The sequence below is a fragment of the Amblyraja radiata genome, chromosome 28 (assembly GCF_010909765.2).
Source record: "Amblyraja radiata isolate CabotCenter1 chromosome 28, sAmbRad1.1.pri, whole genome shotgun sequence".
In the NCBI taxonomy this organism is placed as follows: Eukaryota; Metazoa; Chordata; class Chondrichthyes; order Rajiformes; family Rajidae; genus Amblyraja; species Amblyraja radiata.
Window position 1 is genome coordinate 31,991,690 of NC_045983.1, and position 14,160 is coordinate 32,005,849.

General features: G+C 44.0%; 1 protein-coding gene across 1 annotated transcript in view; it reads left to right on the top strand.

Annotated features, from left to right (window-relative positions):
• The window catches only part of supt6h (SPT6 homolog, histone chaperone and transcription elongation factor), a 92,225-nt gene that overhangs the window by 38,500 nt on the left and 39,565 nt on the right, over positions 1 to 14,160 (top strand). Inside the window, exons 19-29 of the mRNA XM_033046402.1 lie at positions 1,698 to 1,815; positions 2,904 to 2,980; positions 4,768 to 4,903; positions 7,186 to 7,323; positions 7,718 to 7,885; positions 8,675 to 8,802; positions 9,746 to 9,953; positions 11,115 to 11,262; positions 11,376 to 11,518; positions 13,661 to 13,801; positions 13,894 to 14,113. Of these exons, the coding sequence (XP_032902293.1) occupies positions 1,698 to 1,815; positions 2,904 to 2,980; positions 4,768 to 4,903; positions 7,186 to 7,323; positions 7,718 to 7,885; positions 8,675 to 8,802; positions 9,746 to 9,953; positions 11,115 to 11,262; positions 11,376 to 11,518; positions 13,661 to 13,801; positions 13,894 to 14,113 (1,625 nt within the window). The remainder of the gene's footprint in view (positions 1 to 1,697; positions 1,816 to 2,903; positions 2,981 to 4,767; positions 4,904 to 7,185; positions 7,324 to 7,717; positions 7,886 to 8,674; positions 8,803 to 9,745; positions 9,954 to 11,114; positions 11,263 to 11,375; positions 11,519 to 13,660; positions 13,802 to 13,893; positions 14,114 to 14,160) is intronic.

Here is a 14,160-nt window from a genome sequence, read left to right on the forward strand (position 1 = left end):
ATCCGTATACACGTGTAGATGTTTATGCATAGAGAAAATCTTGGTTTCAAAAGCAAGAAGTTGTTTATGTTTTCAAAAAGCATCGCCCTGAAGGATCTTGCTAATCAATTCCACTTGTGATTTAAACAACAACTTGCAGTTCCACATAGCTGTATGCATTCAGATAAAATACACTATGATGCTGTATATATTTAAAACAAGAGTCATTTGCTCAAATATTTCAGTGATCTATACATGTTCATTAAATACATTAGGATGCAGAGCAGACATACCACATGGATATCATTTAAATAGGATATTCTCCCAGTTTTGTTCTTTAATTTGTGTACTTTGGTGGTGTAAGGGTTATTAACCTGTTAAAAGATCTGACTCTGAAACTCAGTACTCTATGAAAAAAGGGATCTTTACTTAAAGCATCAATTTAACTTGCCTATTGATCTTATTGGAGGTCATAGCCTCAGAATTAAAGGATGTTCTTTTTGGAAGGAGATGAGGAGGAATTTCTTTAGTCAAAGGGTGGTGAATCTGTGGAATTCTTTGCCACAGAAGGCTGTGGTGGGCCAAGTCAGTGGATATATTTAAGACAGGGGATAGATAGATTCTTGATTAGTACGGGTGTCAGAGGTTATGGGGAGAAGGCAGGAGAATGGGGTTCGGAGGGAGAGATAGATCAGCCATGATTGAATGGCGGAGTTGACTTGATGGGCCGACTGGCCTAATTCTGCTCCTATCTCTTATGATCTTATTGGGAAAGGATGTTGATTCATTGTAATCCGGCCTTCTGTGTCTCCACCATATAGTGGTTTGTGAATATTGTCATGGTACTGTCTGAATAAGGGTCTCGACCCGAAACGTCACCCATTCCCTCTCTCCAGAGATGCAGTCTGGCCCACTGAGATACTCCAGCTTTTTGTGTCTGCCATGGTACTCTCGTTCCTTTGAATCATTTGAAATGAGAACTTCCTCTGTACACAAAGCTGCTGGCGTGAGTGGCCTGGAAAAAAACAAAATGCTGGATGAACTGGGTGAGACAGCATCTGTGGAGGGAATGGACAAGCCACATTTTGGGTTGGGACTCGCACACCAATTCATACTATGGGCTTTACACCTTACAGTCTCTTTACACCTTGCAGTCTTTGTGTGTCTTAAGGTTGATAGTCATATAGTGCAGAAATTCGCCCTTTGGCCATATATCCTTCTAAACCTATCCTATCCATGTACCTGGCCAAATGGTTTTTTAATCATTATGATAGTACGTGCCTCGACTACCTCCTCTGGCGGGTATCATAAATGTTGTTAGTTCTCTGCGCAGTCTCATTTATAATTGCAATCTGTAAACATAGAACAGTGTAGATTCATCTGTTTGAAGAACAATCAGACAGAATCATTCAGACTATTTATGATTTCTAGCATGTTCATATGTCATATTATATATATGTATAAACTGCTGTTGTATGGACCTGTAATCACCGCCAAATAATTAGTTTAAGAAGGAACTGCAGATGCTGGAAAAATCAAAGGGAGACAAAATGCTGGAGAAACTCAGCGGGTGAGGCAGCATCTATGGAGCGAAGGAATAGGTGACGTTTCGGGTAGAGACCCTTCTTCAGATGGTCTCAACCCAAAACGTCTCCTATTCCTTAGCTCCATAGATGCCAAATAATGAGTGGTTTCTTTTGTGTTTTCGTTTCCACCAGGGATGCGCCGTCATTCTGTTCTCTTGTCAATGGTGATGGGGAAGTGACAGACTTCCTTCGACTGCCTTATTTCTTAAAGCGGAGGAATGCTTGGCGTGAGGAAGATCGAGAGAGGAAGGTAAAATAGCTTGCTTCAATGCAGCGAAACGCAAACTGTACTGATAGTGTGCAAAATGGTACCCGGTTTGAGTAGAAATTTAAGAGATGGAGGAGAGACATTGGATGCTGTCTTGCCAAGATTTCTGCAAACATTTTTGCACCGCCTCGCAGTTTTTTTTGTTACATTGCCAGCATTTACTCTCCATTTTTTTAAATTATCTTGGATAAAAGACAAATACACCATTCATGAAAGATGTGCCACGAGTTAGTGTTATATAGAGACGTATAGGGCACAGATTTTTTTTGCCTTCCATCACAGTGGGGAATGTGGAGGAGTCACTGTGGTGGAGGTTTATGTTACAATGTGTTTTGTGCGTTCCGTTGCTTTTTATATGCATGACTGACTTGGCAAATGAAATTCCTCGTATGTTGCAAAACATACTTGGCGAATAAAGTATTATTGTGATTGTCATTACAGCATGGAAACGTGTCTCAGTCCATGCCGACTAAGATGACCATCTAAGCTAGTCCCAATTGTCTGGGTTTGGCCCTTAGCTCTCTAAACTCTAAAGAGTTTAGCTTAGAGACAAGCACAGCACGGAATCAGCCCCTTCGGCCCACCAAGTCCACACCAGCCGGTGATCCCCGCACATTAACACTATCCTGCACCCACTAGGGACAATTTTTACATTTATCAAGCTGATTAAACTGCAAACCTGTACGTCTTTGGAATGTGGAAGGAAACCAAAGATCTCGGAGAAAACCCGCGCAGGTCACGGGGAAAAGGTACAAACTCCGTACAGACAGCGCCCGTAATCGGGATCGAACCCGGGCCTTCGGCGCTGCACTCGCTGAAAGGCAGCAACTCTACCGCTGAGCCACCATGACTGCTTGGATGAGATGGGCTGAAGGGTCTGTTTTCCTGCTGAAATATATGAGAATCCATGTGGAAACGATGAACAGATTCATGAGATATAAGACATAGGAGCAGAATTAGGCTATTCGGCCTACAGAGTATGCTCTAACTGGATTTGTTTGCCGAAGGATGATCTTGTAAACGGTCTTAAAAGAGCGAATCAACTTGATTCTACATCTCTTTGTCCACAGGCAAAGGACATTGAAAGCTTGAAGAAGTTTCTCCTGAGTAAGAAGCCTCATGTGGTGGCGATTGGTGGAGAGAACAGGTGAGAATCCATGTTGTTAAGTTAGTATTTAGCCAAGGAACGGGTTTTAATTATTTCAAAACCTGCGCAAAACAATATTTAAATTGTTTTCAATTATTGAAGAATAATTCAGTTTTGCCCAACATTTGTCATGTTTTTAATAGAATTGTTTTGAGTGATACGTTATTGTCATAGATACCTGGTGTATCTAGGTACAGTGAAACACTTTGTTTTGCTTACAACCTAGGCGGTACATAAGTGTGGCCACGTGTCGGCACCAACAAAGTTATAAATGTACCAAACAGTCCTATCTACTGCCTGCCGCCTCACGTTACAGCGGGCCCCCCCTCCCCTGTCAGTCCCCCCCCCCCCCTTGTTTTCGCCGCCTATAAAACTTAAACGTTTTATAACATTATAAAGCTTAATTCACTCGATTCAGCCTTAAAATTTATCTGAGAAATGTGTAAGTTGTCTGATTCGTATTTCACATTTTGTCTATTTCCCACGCATCTGCTGTCTTACCCCTCTCCCCGGGACAGATATAGATAGAGTACGTCTATTTCAGTTTAGTTTATTGTCACGTATACCGAGGTACAGTGAAAAGCTTTTGTTGCATGCTATCCAGTCAGCGGAAAGGCAATACTTGATTACAACCGAGCCATTCACAGTGTACAGACACATGATAAAGGGAATAACGTTTAGTGCAAGGTGAAGCCAGCCAAGTCCAATCAAGGATAGATCATAGTTAATGGCAAGGTTGGGCACCTTCTTGGAAGCAGGAGATGCCTTCCATCCCTCCGTCACGACTTATTCTCCGCAATATCTACCAACTCCAACATGATCTCGCCACTACCTGTCCCATTTTCCCCTTTCCTCCCATTCCTGCCCACTTCGCAACTGTATCGTTAACTCTTCCGTCCCACCCATCTTCCCAGACAAGATTCCGCACCTGTTTATCCACCTCTATCCTTCGCGCTGTCGAAGGGGGCAAACAATACACTCAGGTGGAGCAGCGATTCTCTTGTTCAGTTTAGAGATACGGCGCGGAAACTGGCCCTTCGGCCTACTGAGTCCACGCCGACCAGCGATCCCCGCACGCTAGCACTATCCTACACGCTAGGGACCATTTACAATATTTACCGAAGCCAATTAACCTACAACCCTGCACGTCTTTGGAGTGTGGGAGGAAACCGGAGCACCCGGAGAAAACCCACACAGTCACGGGGAGTAGATGTATTCATTAGAAATCATTGTAACCACCACATTTCAATAGTCCGTAGAGTTAATTTGATGCCATGGTTGACACCGTAAAAATGTCTCGGCGGTACAAAAAGCTGGAGTAAATCAGCGGGTCAGGCAGCATCTCTGGAGAAAAGGAATAGGTGACGTTTCGGGTCAAGACCCGACTGGGTCTCGACCCGAAACGTCACCTATTCCTTTTCTCCAGAGATGCTGCCTGACCCGCTGAGTTACTCCAGCTTTTTGTGTCTATCTTCGGTTTAAACCGGCATCTACAGATCCTTCCCACAAATGCCTCCTAAATACGCTGAGACGGCACTATTATTTTACTGATTTGGGGTACTGTGAAGGCCAGACATTTCCTTTGAGGAAATAAACTGGCCCCTGATTTATCTTCTCCATCTCCAACAAATAGGCACGGATTCCATTTCATAATGTTCCCACCGGTGTTTACACGGACCATTTTAATCCTCGTGGTTATGAATGTCGGCGTTTAGATGTACTCTTTTGTATAGACAATGGACGTTTTACTTTGTGGAGACTGAAGTTGCAGATGTTTCTCTGTTTAGGGACGCACTTATGGTTGTAGAGGATATAAAACGAATTGTCAATGAACTGGAGCAGGAGCATCAAATGTCACCTATTGGAGTGCACTTGGTGGACAATGAGCTGGCCCTTCTCTATATGAATAGCAAAAAGTCCGAGGTAATGAATGCGTAACTCAAAAAGCGACCTAAAATGAACTAACGGCTTGTTGGCGAACAGCACACAGACTGGGCAAAGGGAGAATGGGAGCAGGCCAAGCTACATAGATATGAAGTATATTGTGCCTCATACAATCGGAGGATGATGCACAATGCATCGTCTCATTCAAATTGGTCTATTGAAGATCACTTTAACATCAAAGGTGGACACAAAATGCTGGAGTAACACAGCAGGAAAGGCAGCATCTCTGGAGAGGATGAATGGGTGACGTTTCGGGTCGAGACCCTTCTTCAGACTGCTTCCTACTCACTTTAACATTAGATGGCATCTGGCATTTTGTGTCTATCCTTGGTGTAAACCAGCATCTGCAGTTCCTTCCTACATATAAAATAAGAGGCATAGATTAAGGTCTATCGAGTCATCGAGTGTACAGCATGGAAACAGACCCTGCGGCCTATCTTGCCCGTACCGACCAAGATGCCTCATCTACACTAGTCACACCTTTGCACAGAAGGCCCATATCCCTCTAAACCTTTCCTATCCATGTACCTGTCCAAAGAATGTCTTTTTCCCCAAGGTAGGGGTATCAAAATTAAGAGGGCAAAGGTTTAAAATGAGAGGAATGAATTTTAATGGGGATTTGAGGGGATGTGTATAGGAGCAGGGAGGTTCTACTGCAGTTGTACAGGGTCTTGGTGAGACCACACCTGGAGTATTGCGTACAGTTTTGGTCTCCAAATCTGAGGAAGGACATTATTGCCATAGAGGGAGTGCAGAGAAGGTTCACCAGACTGATTCCTGGGATGTCAGGACTGTCTTATGAAGAAAGACTGGATAGACTTGGTTTATACTCTCTAGAATTTAGGAGATTGAGAGGGGATCTTATAGAAACTTACAAAATTCTTAAGGGGTTGGACAGGCTAGATGCAGGAAGATTGCTCCCGATGTTGGGGAAGTCCAGGACAAGGGGTCACAGCTTAAGGATAAGGGGGAAATCCTTTAAAACCGAGATGAGAAGAACTTTTTTCACACAGAGAGTGGTGAATCTCTGGAACTCTCTGCCGCAGAGGGTAGTCGAGGCCAGTTCATTGGCTATATTTAAGAGGGAGTTAGATGTGGCTAAGGGGATCAGAGGGTATGGAGAGAAGGCAGGTACGGGATACTGAGTTGGATGATCAGCCATGATCATATTGAATGGTGGTGCAGGCTCGAAGGGCCGAATGGCCTACTCCTGCACCTAATTTCTATGTTTCTATGTGGCTTTTTACACACCATGGCTGTTACCTGCAATGCACTACCAAAGGAGCTAGTGGAATGAGATACAATTACTATATTTAGGAGCCATTTCGACAAAAGTTTGAATAGGCAAAGAGTATAAAGATACAGATCAAATCGTGGAAAATAGGATTTGTGTACGTGAGCAAAAGATTGGCATGGACATAGTGGGCGTGAAGGGCAGCATAGACATGGTGGGCCGAAGGGTCTGTTTCTTTGCTGTACACCTCCATGATACTGTGACTGTTTAAAAAAAATAATTATGATGGCCCTTGAGAAAAATATACCCGAGGGATGAAGGTATCTGAGGAAGGGTCCAGACCTGAAACATCACCTACACACATTCTCCAGAAATGCTGCCCGACCCGCTGAGTTGCACAGCCGTTTGTGTTTTCTTTGTAAACCAGCATCTGCTTGTTTGCTTGATTCTAAGGTGTCCTTTGTTGTTTGTCAATTTAATGTTGAGAAACATCGTTGCAAGAGTGGGAGACTCTCTCCGCGTGTGATTTTGTGATAAGTACAGGTCCACCGCCGATTTTCCGGCACCCTTGGTTCCAGGGTCTTTCTGGATTATCCGATTTTCCGGACCAACCAAGGTCACGGTCTCCGAGAGGAGTCCAACGGTACCGGAACGGTCGGCTTAGGCCACCGGGGGGTGGTGGGGGACCGACATACCGGCCCCCAAAGTCAGCATCAGAAGTCGGCTATGGGAACAAATCTGCCGGCTCCAGCCATGCCGGAGTTCCAGAGCCCCGGCCGCAGGGGGCAAATTCGACCCACCGATCTGCCGCGGACGTCCCGATGAGGTAGAGATCGGCTGCCTCACCCGGCCCGGGCGCCACATTTTTAGCGGGACTTCGGAGTGTATTCTTGTCATTTTGTCCGGATCAAAGGAGGCATCGGACTACCAGTTGCTGGAAAATTGGTGGTGGACCTGTAGATGTTAAAGAAAGTAGTTGCAGATGTGTTGCCTACAATGACTTTAACTTTGTTACCTTGCTGAATAGAATGAATTTCGGGATTACCCACCGCTGTTACGTCAGGCAGTGTCACTGGCTCGCAGGGTGCAGGACCCACTGGTCGAGTTTGCTCAAGTCTGCAGCTCTGATGATGACATTATTTGTCTCAAATTGCACCCCTTGCAGGTAATTGTGTTATTTCAACATTCTGAGAAATTAGTTTGCTTGCCTTTTTATCCCAACTGTAACAATTTGAGGGAGGGGAGTAAGTCCATAATTTTGTGCTGTCATATACAATGGATGATCACTTGCATTCAGATTGCCGCATGAATCGTAACAAGAAAATGCCATTTTCTAAATGTTAGTTTCTAATAGCAATCTAATCTTGTCTGTAATGTTTAATGGAGTAGAATCAACTTTTTCTCCCTCATTGTACAGTAAGATAAATACTGTCTGAATCTCTCTCCACGCCTCCCTTCCCCACTCCCTTCCCCCCTCCTCTTCTATCTTCTATCTATCTCACTTTTGCTCTCATTCAAACCAAATTAAGAGATTGATATTTTCCTACACCCTCTCCCAGGAACAAGTTCTAAAAGAAGAATTACTGGGTGCGCTTTACTGTGAATTCATTAACCGAGTGAATGAAGTGGGTGTGGATGTAAACAGAGCGATAACACATCCACACACTCAAGCACTGGTTCAATATGTTTGTGGTCTGGGGCCTCGTAAAGGATCACACCTGCAGAAGGTAAGAAAAGAAACTCAACGCTGTTTACTAAGAAAGTTAGAGAGCAACGTTCCTTAAGTAAGGAGATGAGGAAGAATCCCTTTAGTCCGAGGGTGGTGAATCTGTGGATTTCATTGCCACGGAAGGCTGTCGAGGCCACGTCAATGGATATTTTTAAAGCAGAGATAGATAGATTATTGATTAGTACGGGTGTCAGGGTTTATGGGGAAAGGTCAAGAGAATGGGGTTGAGAGGGAAAGGTATCAGCCACGATTGAATGGCGAAGTAGACTTGATGGGCCAAATGGCATAACTCGGCTAATATCATTTATGAACATGAAACAGAAGATAATAAGATAATAATTCAACTCAAGATAATAAGATCATAAGGTGGACAAAAATGCTGGAGAAACTCAGCGGATGAGGCAGCATCTATGGAGAGAAGGAATAGGCGACGTTTCGCTTTACTGGGATGTGTCTTGCAAAAAGATTATTTACAGTGTATAGGTACGTGATAAGGGAATAACATTTAGTGCAAGGGAATGCCAGCAAAGTCTGATCAAGGATAGTCTGAGGGTCACCAATGAGGTAGACTGTAGTTCAGGGCTGCTCTCTGGTTGTGGTAGGATGGTTCAGTTGCCTGATACTAAATATGAAGTTAGTTGTTGCCCTGTAGCATAAGTGCATGTGTAGTTTAAATACTACTTTGGCATCGCTTTTGGTTTTCTTGGTTGAGCGCTTACCCTGGCGCCTACCATAATTCAACTTTGGTGTATCGATCACACTAACAGGTGTTAAATTTGTGTCGCAGATCCTCAAACAGAATAACACTCGCTTGGAGAATAGGACCCAGCTCGTCACGATGTGCCACATGGGTCCAAAGGTCTTCATCAATTGTGCGGGATTTATTAAAATAGATACGGCGTCTTTAGGGGACAGGTTAGTCTTAAGTATATTAATGTACTCTTTCTGAAACAATATTAATCACATCTACGTTTTTCAAAGAATTTGAAAAGCACCTTTATCTACACTAGTCTAGTGGAATCAGGCCCTTTGGCCCAACTTGCCCGCACAGCCCAACATGCCCCATCTACACAGTGTGGAATCAGGCACTTTGGCCCAACTTGCACACGCCGACCAACATATCCCTACACTTGTCCCACCTGCCTGTGTTGGCCCATATCCCTCTAAACCTGTCCTATCCATGTACCTATCTAAATGCTGCTTAAACGTAGCGATAGTACCTGACTTAACTACCTCCTCCGGCAGCTCGTTCCATACATCCACCACCCTTTGTGTAAAAAAAGTTACCCCTCGAGTTCCCATTAAATCTTTCCCCTCTCACCTTAAAACGTTGTCCTCTGGTTCTCGATTGCCATACTCTGGGCAAGAGACTGTGCGTTTACCTGATCTATTCCTCTCATGATTTTGTACACCTCTATAGTATCACCCCACATCCTCCTGAGCTCCAAGGAATAAAGTCTATACCCTAGTTTTCTATCCTAGACACGAGGGACAATTTTAGCCACACATCTGTAGCGGGCAGGTCCATGGATATTGCTTGGGTGAAAATTGACAGATTCTGTATTAGTTGGGGTATCAAGGGTTATGGAAGGGGGGGGGGGGGGGAGCAGGAGAATGAGGTCGAGAGGGAAAGATAGAGCAGCCATGATTGAATGGCGGAGTAGACTCGATGGGCCGAATGGCCGATTTCTGTTCCTATGACTTACGAACTAATGAAGGTGGGTGGAGCCCGGAATAAACCCACACGGTCACAGGGAGAACGCACAATCTCCGTACATAGAACGGACGGAAGAAAGGAAAATGTAATTTGATAAATAACGTTGATCAGGAAGTAACGCTGAGCTGTTTGTATCTGCAGTACTGATTCCTACATTGAGGTCCTGGACGGATCAAGAGTTCATCCTGAGACGTACGAATGGGCCAGGAAAATGGCGGTGGACGCTCTGGAATACGATGAATCGGCAGAGGATGCCAACCCCGCTGGGGCGCTGGAAGAAATTCTGGAAAACCCTGAGCGACTAAAAGATCTCGACCTTGACGCATTTGCGGAAGAGCTGGAAAGACAGGTTAGTATTTCCCGCAGCGGCGTTTGAACTGAGATTCATTTGGCAGAAACAGTTGAACATCGTCTGCTTTGATCTGTCATTTTCACACCATACCCTTCCGTATCTCTCGTCTTCCGCTCCCCTGACTTTTAGTCTGAAGAAGGATCTCGACCCAAAACATCACCCATTCCTTCTCTCCAGCGATGTTGCCTGTCCCGCTGAGATACTCTAGCATTATATATCTATCTTTCTATCTTCAAAGGTTTCAAATTTGCTGTGTTGCTTTGTGATTGATGCACTGTGTTAAAATATTTATCAACCTGCATCTGATTTTACCAGAAAGAAAGTTTTACATTTAACTCCTTTTTGTACATGAATAGTATAATTTAGAATGAAATTTGTTTTCCCTTATCATGTATCTATACACTGTAAATGGCTCGATTGTAATCATGTTTTATCTTTCTGCTGACTGGTTGGCACGCAACAAAAGCTTTGCATGGTGCCTCAATACTCTACTAAACAAGTTTGGTACATTAGTAATTCCCTATTTTCATTAGTTTTACAGTACCAGTACTAAATCTCGTTCGTGTTTGATAGGATATATTTTCTAAGTTCCTTTGTGAAGGGACTGTTAGGAAGGGTTTGCAGGTTAATTGGCTTCAGTAAAATTGTAAATTGTCCCTGGTTGTAGTTTGCGGGGTGATTTCAGGTCGGTGTGGACTCGGTCGACCGATCGGCCAGTTTCCACACTGTATCTCTAAAGTCTAAAGACATAAACATTCCTTCCAGAGCGTGCCAATTAGTGAATAGAAAAAATATTTTTCAGTGTCTGATTTATCCTGGTGTAATCTGTCTAATTTAACCATTTATAAGTGATAGGAGCAGAATTAGGCCATTTGACCCATCACGTCTACTCTGCCATTCAATCATGGCTGATCTGTCTCTCCCTCCTAACTCCATTCTCCTGCCTTCTCCCGATAACCCCTGACACCCGTACTAATCATGGAATTGTACATGGAAGTGCAGGGAATAGAGGGATATGGATCATGTACAGGCGGATGAGATCAGTTTAACTTGGCACCATGTTCGGCACAAACATTGCGAGCCAAAAACATTGTGGGTTCCAAAGCTATTACTGTTCTACCTTCTTTAATTCTCGCTTTTGAATGATTAATTTAACAGGGCTATGGTAACAAAGGCATCACACTGTATGACATTCGAGCCGAGCTGAGCTGCAGATACAAGGATTTGCGTATACCTTGCCGTGCACCAAACTCTGAGGAGATCTTTAACATGCTCACAAAGGAAACTCCAGAGACATTTTACATTGGTGAGGTCTTCCTCGCTACTCCACCAATAGAAACATATTCTCAAGCATTCTCTTAATTCTGAATGCCTGTGTTTTTAACATTTGTTTTTTGTTTTGTTTTTTAACTGTTTTAGGTAAATTAATAACGTGCAACGTGACAGGAATTGCTCACAGGAGGCCTCAGGGTGAGAGTTATGATCAGGCCATCAGGAATGATGAAACCGGCCTTTGGCAGTGTCCTTTCTGCCAGCAAGACAACTTTCCGGAGCTTAGCGAGGTATAACCTTTTAATATCTTGGACAGGTGCTTTACGATGCAGTGTTTATGGAGTCCTACAGTACAAAAACGGATCCACCGGCCCAACCCGTCCATGCCGATCAAGATGCCCCATCTAAGATGGTCTTGTTGAGCCCATATTCCTCTAACCCCTTCCTATCCATGCTCATAACTTATAGGAGCAGAATTGGGCCATTCGGCCCGTCAAGTCTACTCCACCATTCAATCATGGCTGGTCTGCCCTCCCTCCTAACCCCATTCTCCATCCTTCGAGAGAGAGATCAGCCATGATTGAATGGCGAAGCAGACTTGATGGCCAAATTCTGCTCCTATCGATTATGAACATGAAGAAAATGGTTTGATCATTGTCATTTTTGAAGGACCTTGCTATGCACAAATTGCCTGTCATAAGGTCATGTGATAGGCGCAGAATTAGGCCATTCGGACTATCGTCTACTCCGCCATTTAATCATAGCTGAACTATCTTTCCCTCCTGACCCCATTCTCCTGCTTTCTCCAAATAACCCCAGACACCTGTACTAATCAACAATCTATATCCTGCCTTGCTGGTGTCTTCCAATGTCACATGTTTCCTCCAAAAGTGTGACTATATTTCAGATATATTTCAATGGCTATAAAACATGTTGGGCCATGTTCTAACCAGGAAAGGCAGTTCTGTGTCTCTGCCTGTCTGCTCAAATCATTATTTACAGTATTAAAAAAAATTAAAAAAGTAAGAAAGGGGTGGGATAGCTTTTCCCGTCAGGTATTACCCCATCTTGGCAGTGGGAACTTCCAGAAATTCCCGTGGGAATTTTCTTCCCTCGGCGTAAAATAACAATACCTCACCCACAAAAGAAGAACCATTGATTGTCATTTAGGTCTTAACTCCAACTTTTAACTAACACAGCCGCAATATTCATAAGTTCTAGGAGCAGATTAAGGCCATTTGACCCATCAAGTCTACTCCGTCATTCAAGTATGGCTGATCTAACTTTCCTTCTCAACTCCATTCCCCCTGCCTTCGCCCTATAACCCCTGACACCCATACTAATCAAAAAAATTGTAGGAAAGAACTGCAAGATGCTGGTTTAAAATGAAGGTAGACACAAAATGCTGCAGCATCCCTGGAGAGAAGGAATGGGTGACGTTTCGGGTCGAGACCCTTCTTCAGACTGAAGTCTGTCTGACATGCAGTGACTGCAGCATTTTGTGTCCACATAATCAAAGATTTGTCAATCTCTGCCTTAAAAAATATCCATTGATGGCCTCCACTGCCATCTGCAGCAATGAATTCCACAGATTCACCACCCTCTGACTAAAGAAATTCCTTCTCATCTCCTTTCTAAAGGTACGTCCTTTTATTCTGAGGTTGTGTCCTCTGGTCCTAGACTCTCCGTGAGTGATTAATATCTGTTTCTGTGGTAATCAAGTAATTGTTTTTTTGAAGAACTAGAATAGCACATCGTTAGAAATGTTGGTAAAAAGTTCCCAGAAGAATTCAAGGAGTTCAAGGAGCTCAGAATGTTTCCCTTTCCAAATTGCCAGGATCCTACCTGGGACTTTTGCAGTTGTTCCCTTTCAGTGGAATCAATAGAAGAATGTTATCTCCCCTGCTGCCACACAGAGATCCCTGGTAGATGTTTAACCTGGCCATTGGGAAATTAGCCCCCATTTCCTCTCCATCACTTAATGCTATTAGGATTGCAGTCTGCTTTGTGAAATCCAGGCCACTGTTTGTTAACCTTGCAGCATCTGTAGTACTTCAAAGTGATAGGAATAAACGTGAATTGATTGATTGATTCTTTATTATCACATGCGAGATGTCACAGTGAAAATCTTTGTTTTGAGCACCACACACTAGGGATAATTTACAATTTTGCCAAGCCAGTTAACCTACAAACCTGTACGTCTTAGGAGTGTGGGAGGAAACCGGAGCACCCAGAGAAAGCCCACACAGGTCACGGGGAGAACGTACAAATTCTGTACGGACAGCGCCCGTAGTCAGGGTCGAACCCGGGTCTCTGGCGCTGTGAGGCAGCAACTCTCCCCGCTGTGCCACCACAAAGCCTGTGATTTATTTTTTTATTTTTTTATTTTTGGTTTTAATTTTCACCAAATGTTCCCGTTTTTCCGTCCTCAGGTGTGGAATCATTTTGACAGCGGTGCGTGTCCTGGTCAGGCTATCGGGGTGAAAACCAGGCTGGACAACAACGTCGCAGGTTTTATCCCAACAAAATTCCTGAGTGACAAGAATGTGAAACACCCCGAAGAAAGGGTCAAGGTAGAGACCGTTTTATTGCAAACCGGATGCAGCTTTTGATCGACGACTAACGGGGGAGGTTGCTAACAATTGACCGCTGCTTCCCTCCGTAGATTGGCATGACTGTACATTGCCGAATGATGAAGATAGACATTGAGAAGTTCAGTGTGGACCTTACGTGCCGATCGTCGGATCTGATGGATAAGAACAACGAGTGGAAGTTGCCCAAGGACACCTATTACGATTTTGACTCTGAAGCGGGAGATCAAAAGGTCGCAGATGACGCAAAGAAAAAGCAGCAACGCACAAGTATGTCACAGAAACATAGACAATGTCCCGGTCACGGTGGCTCAGCGGTAGAGTCGCTGCACGACAGCGAA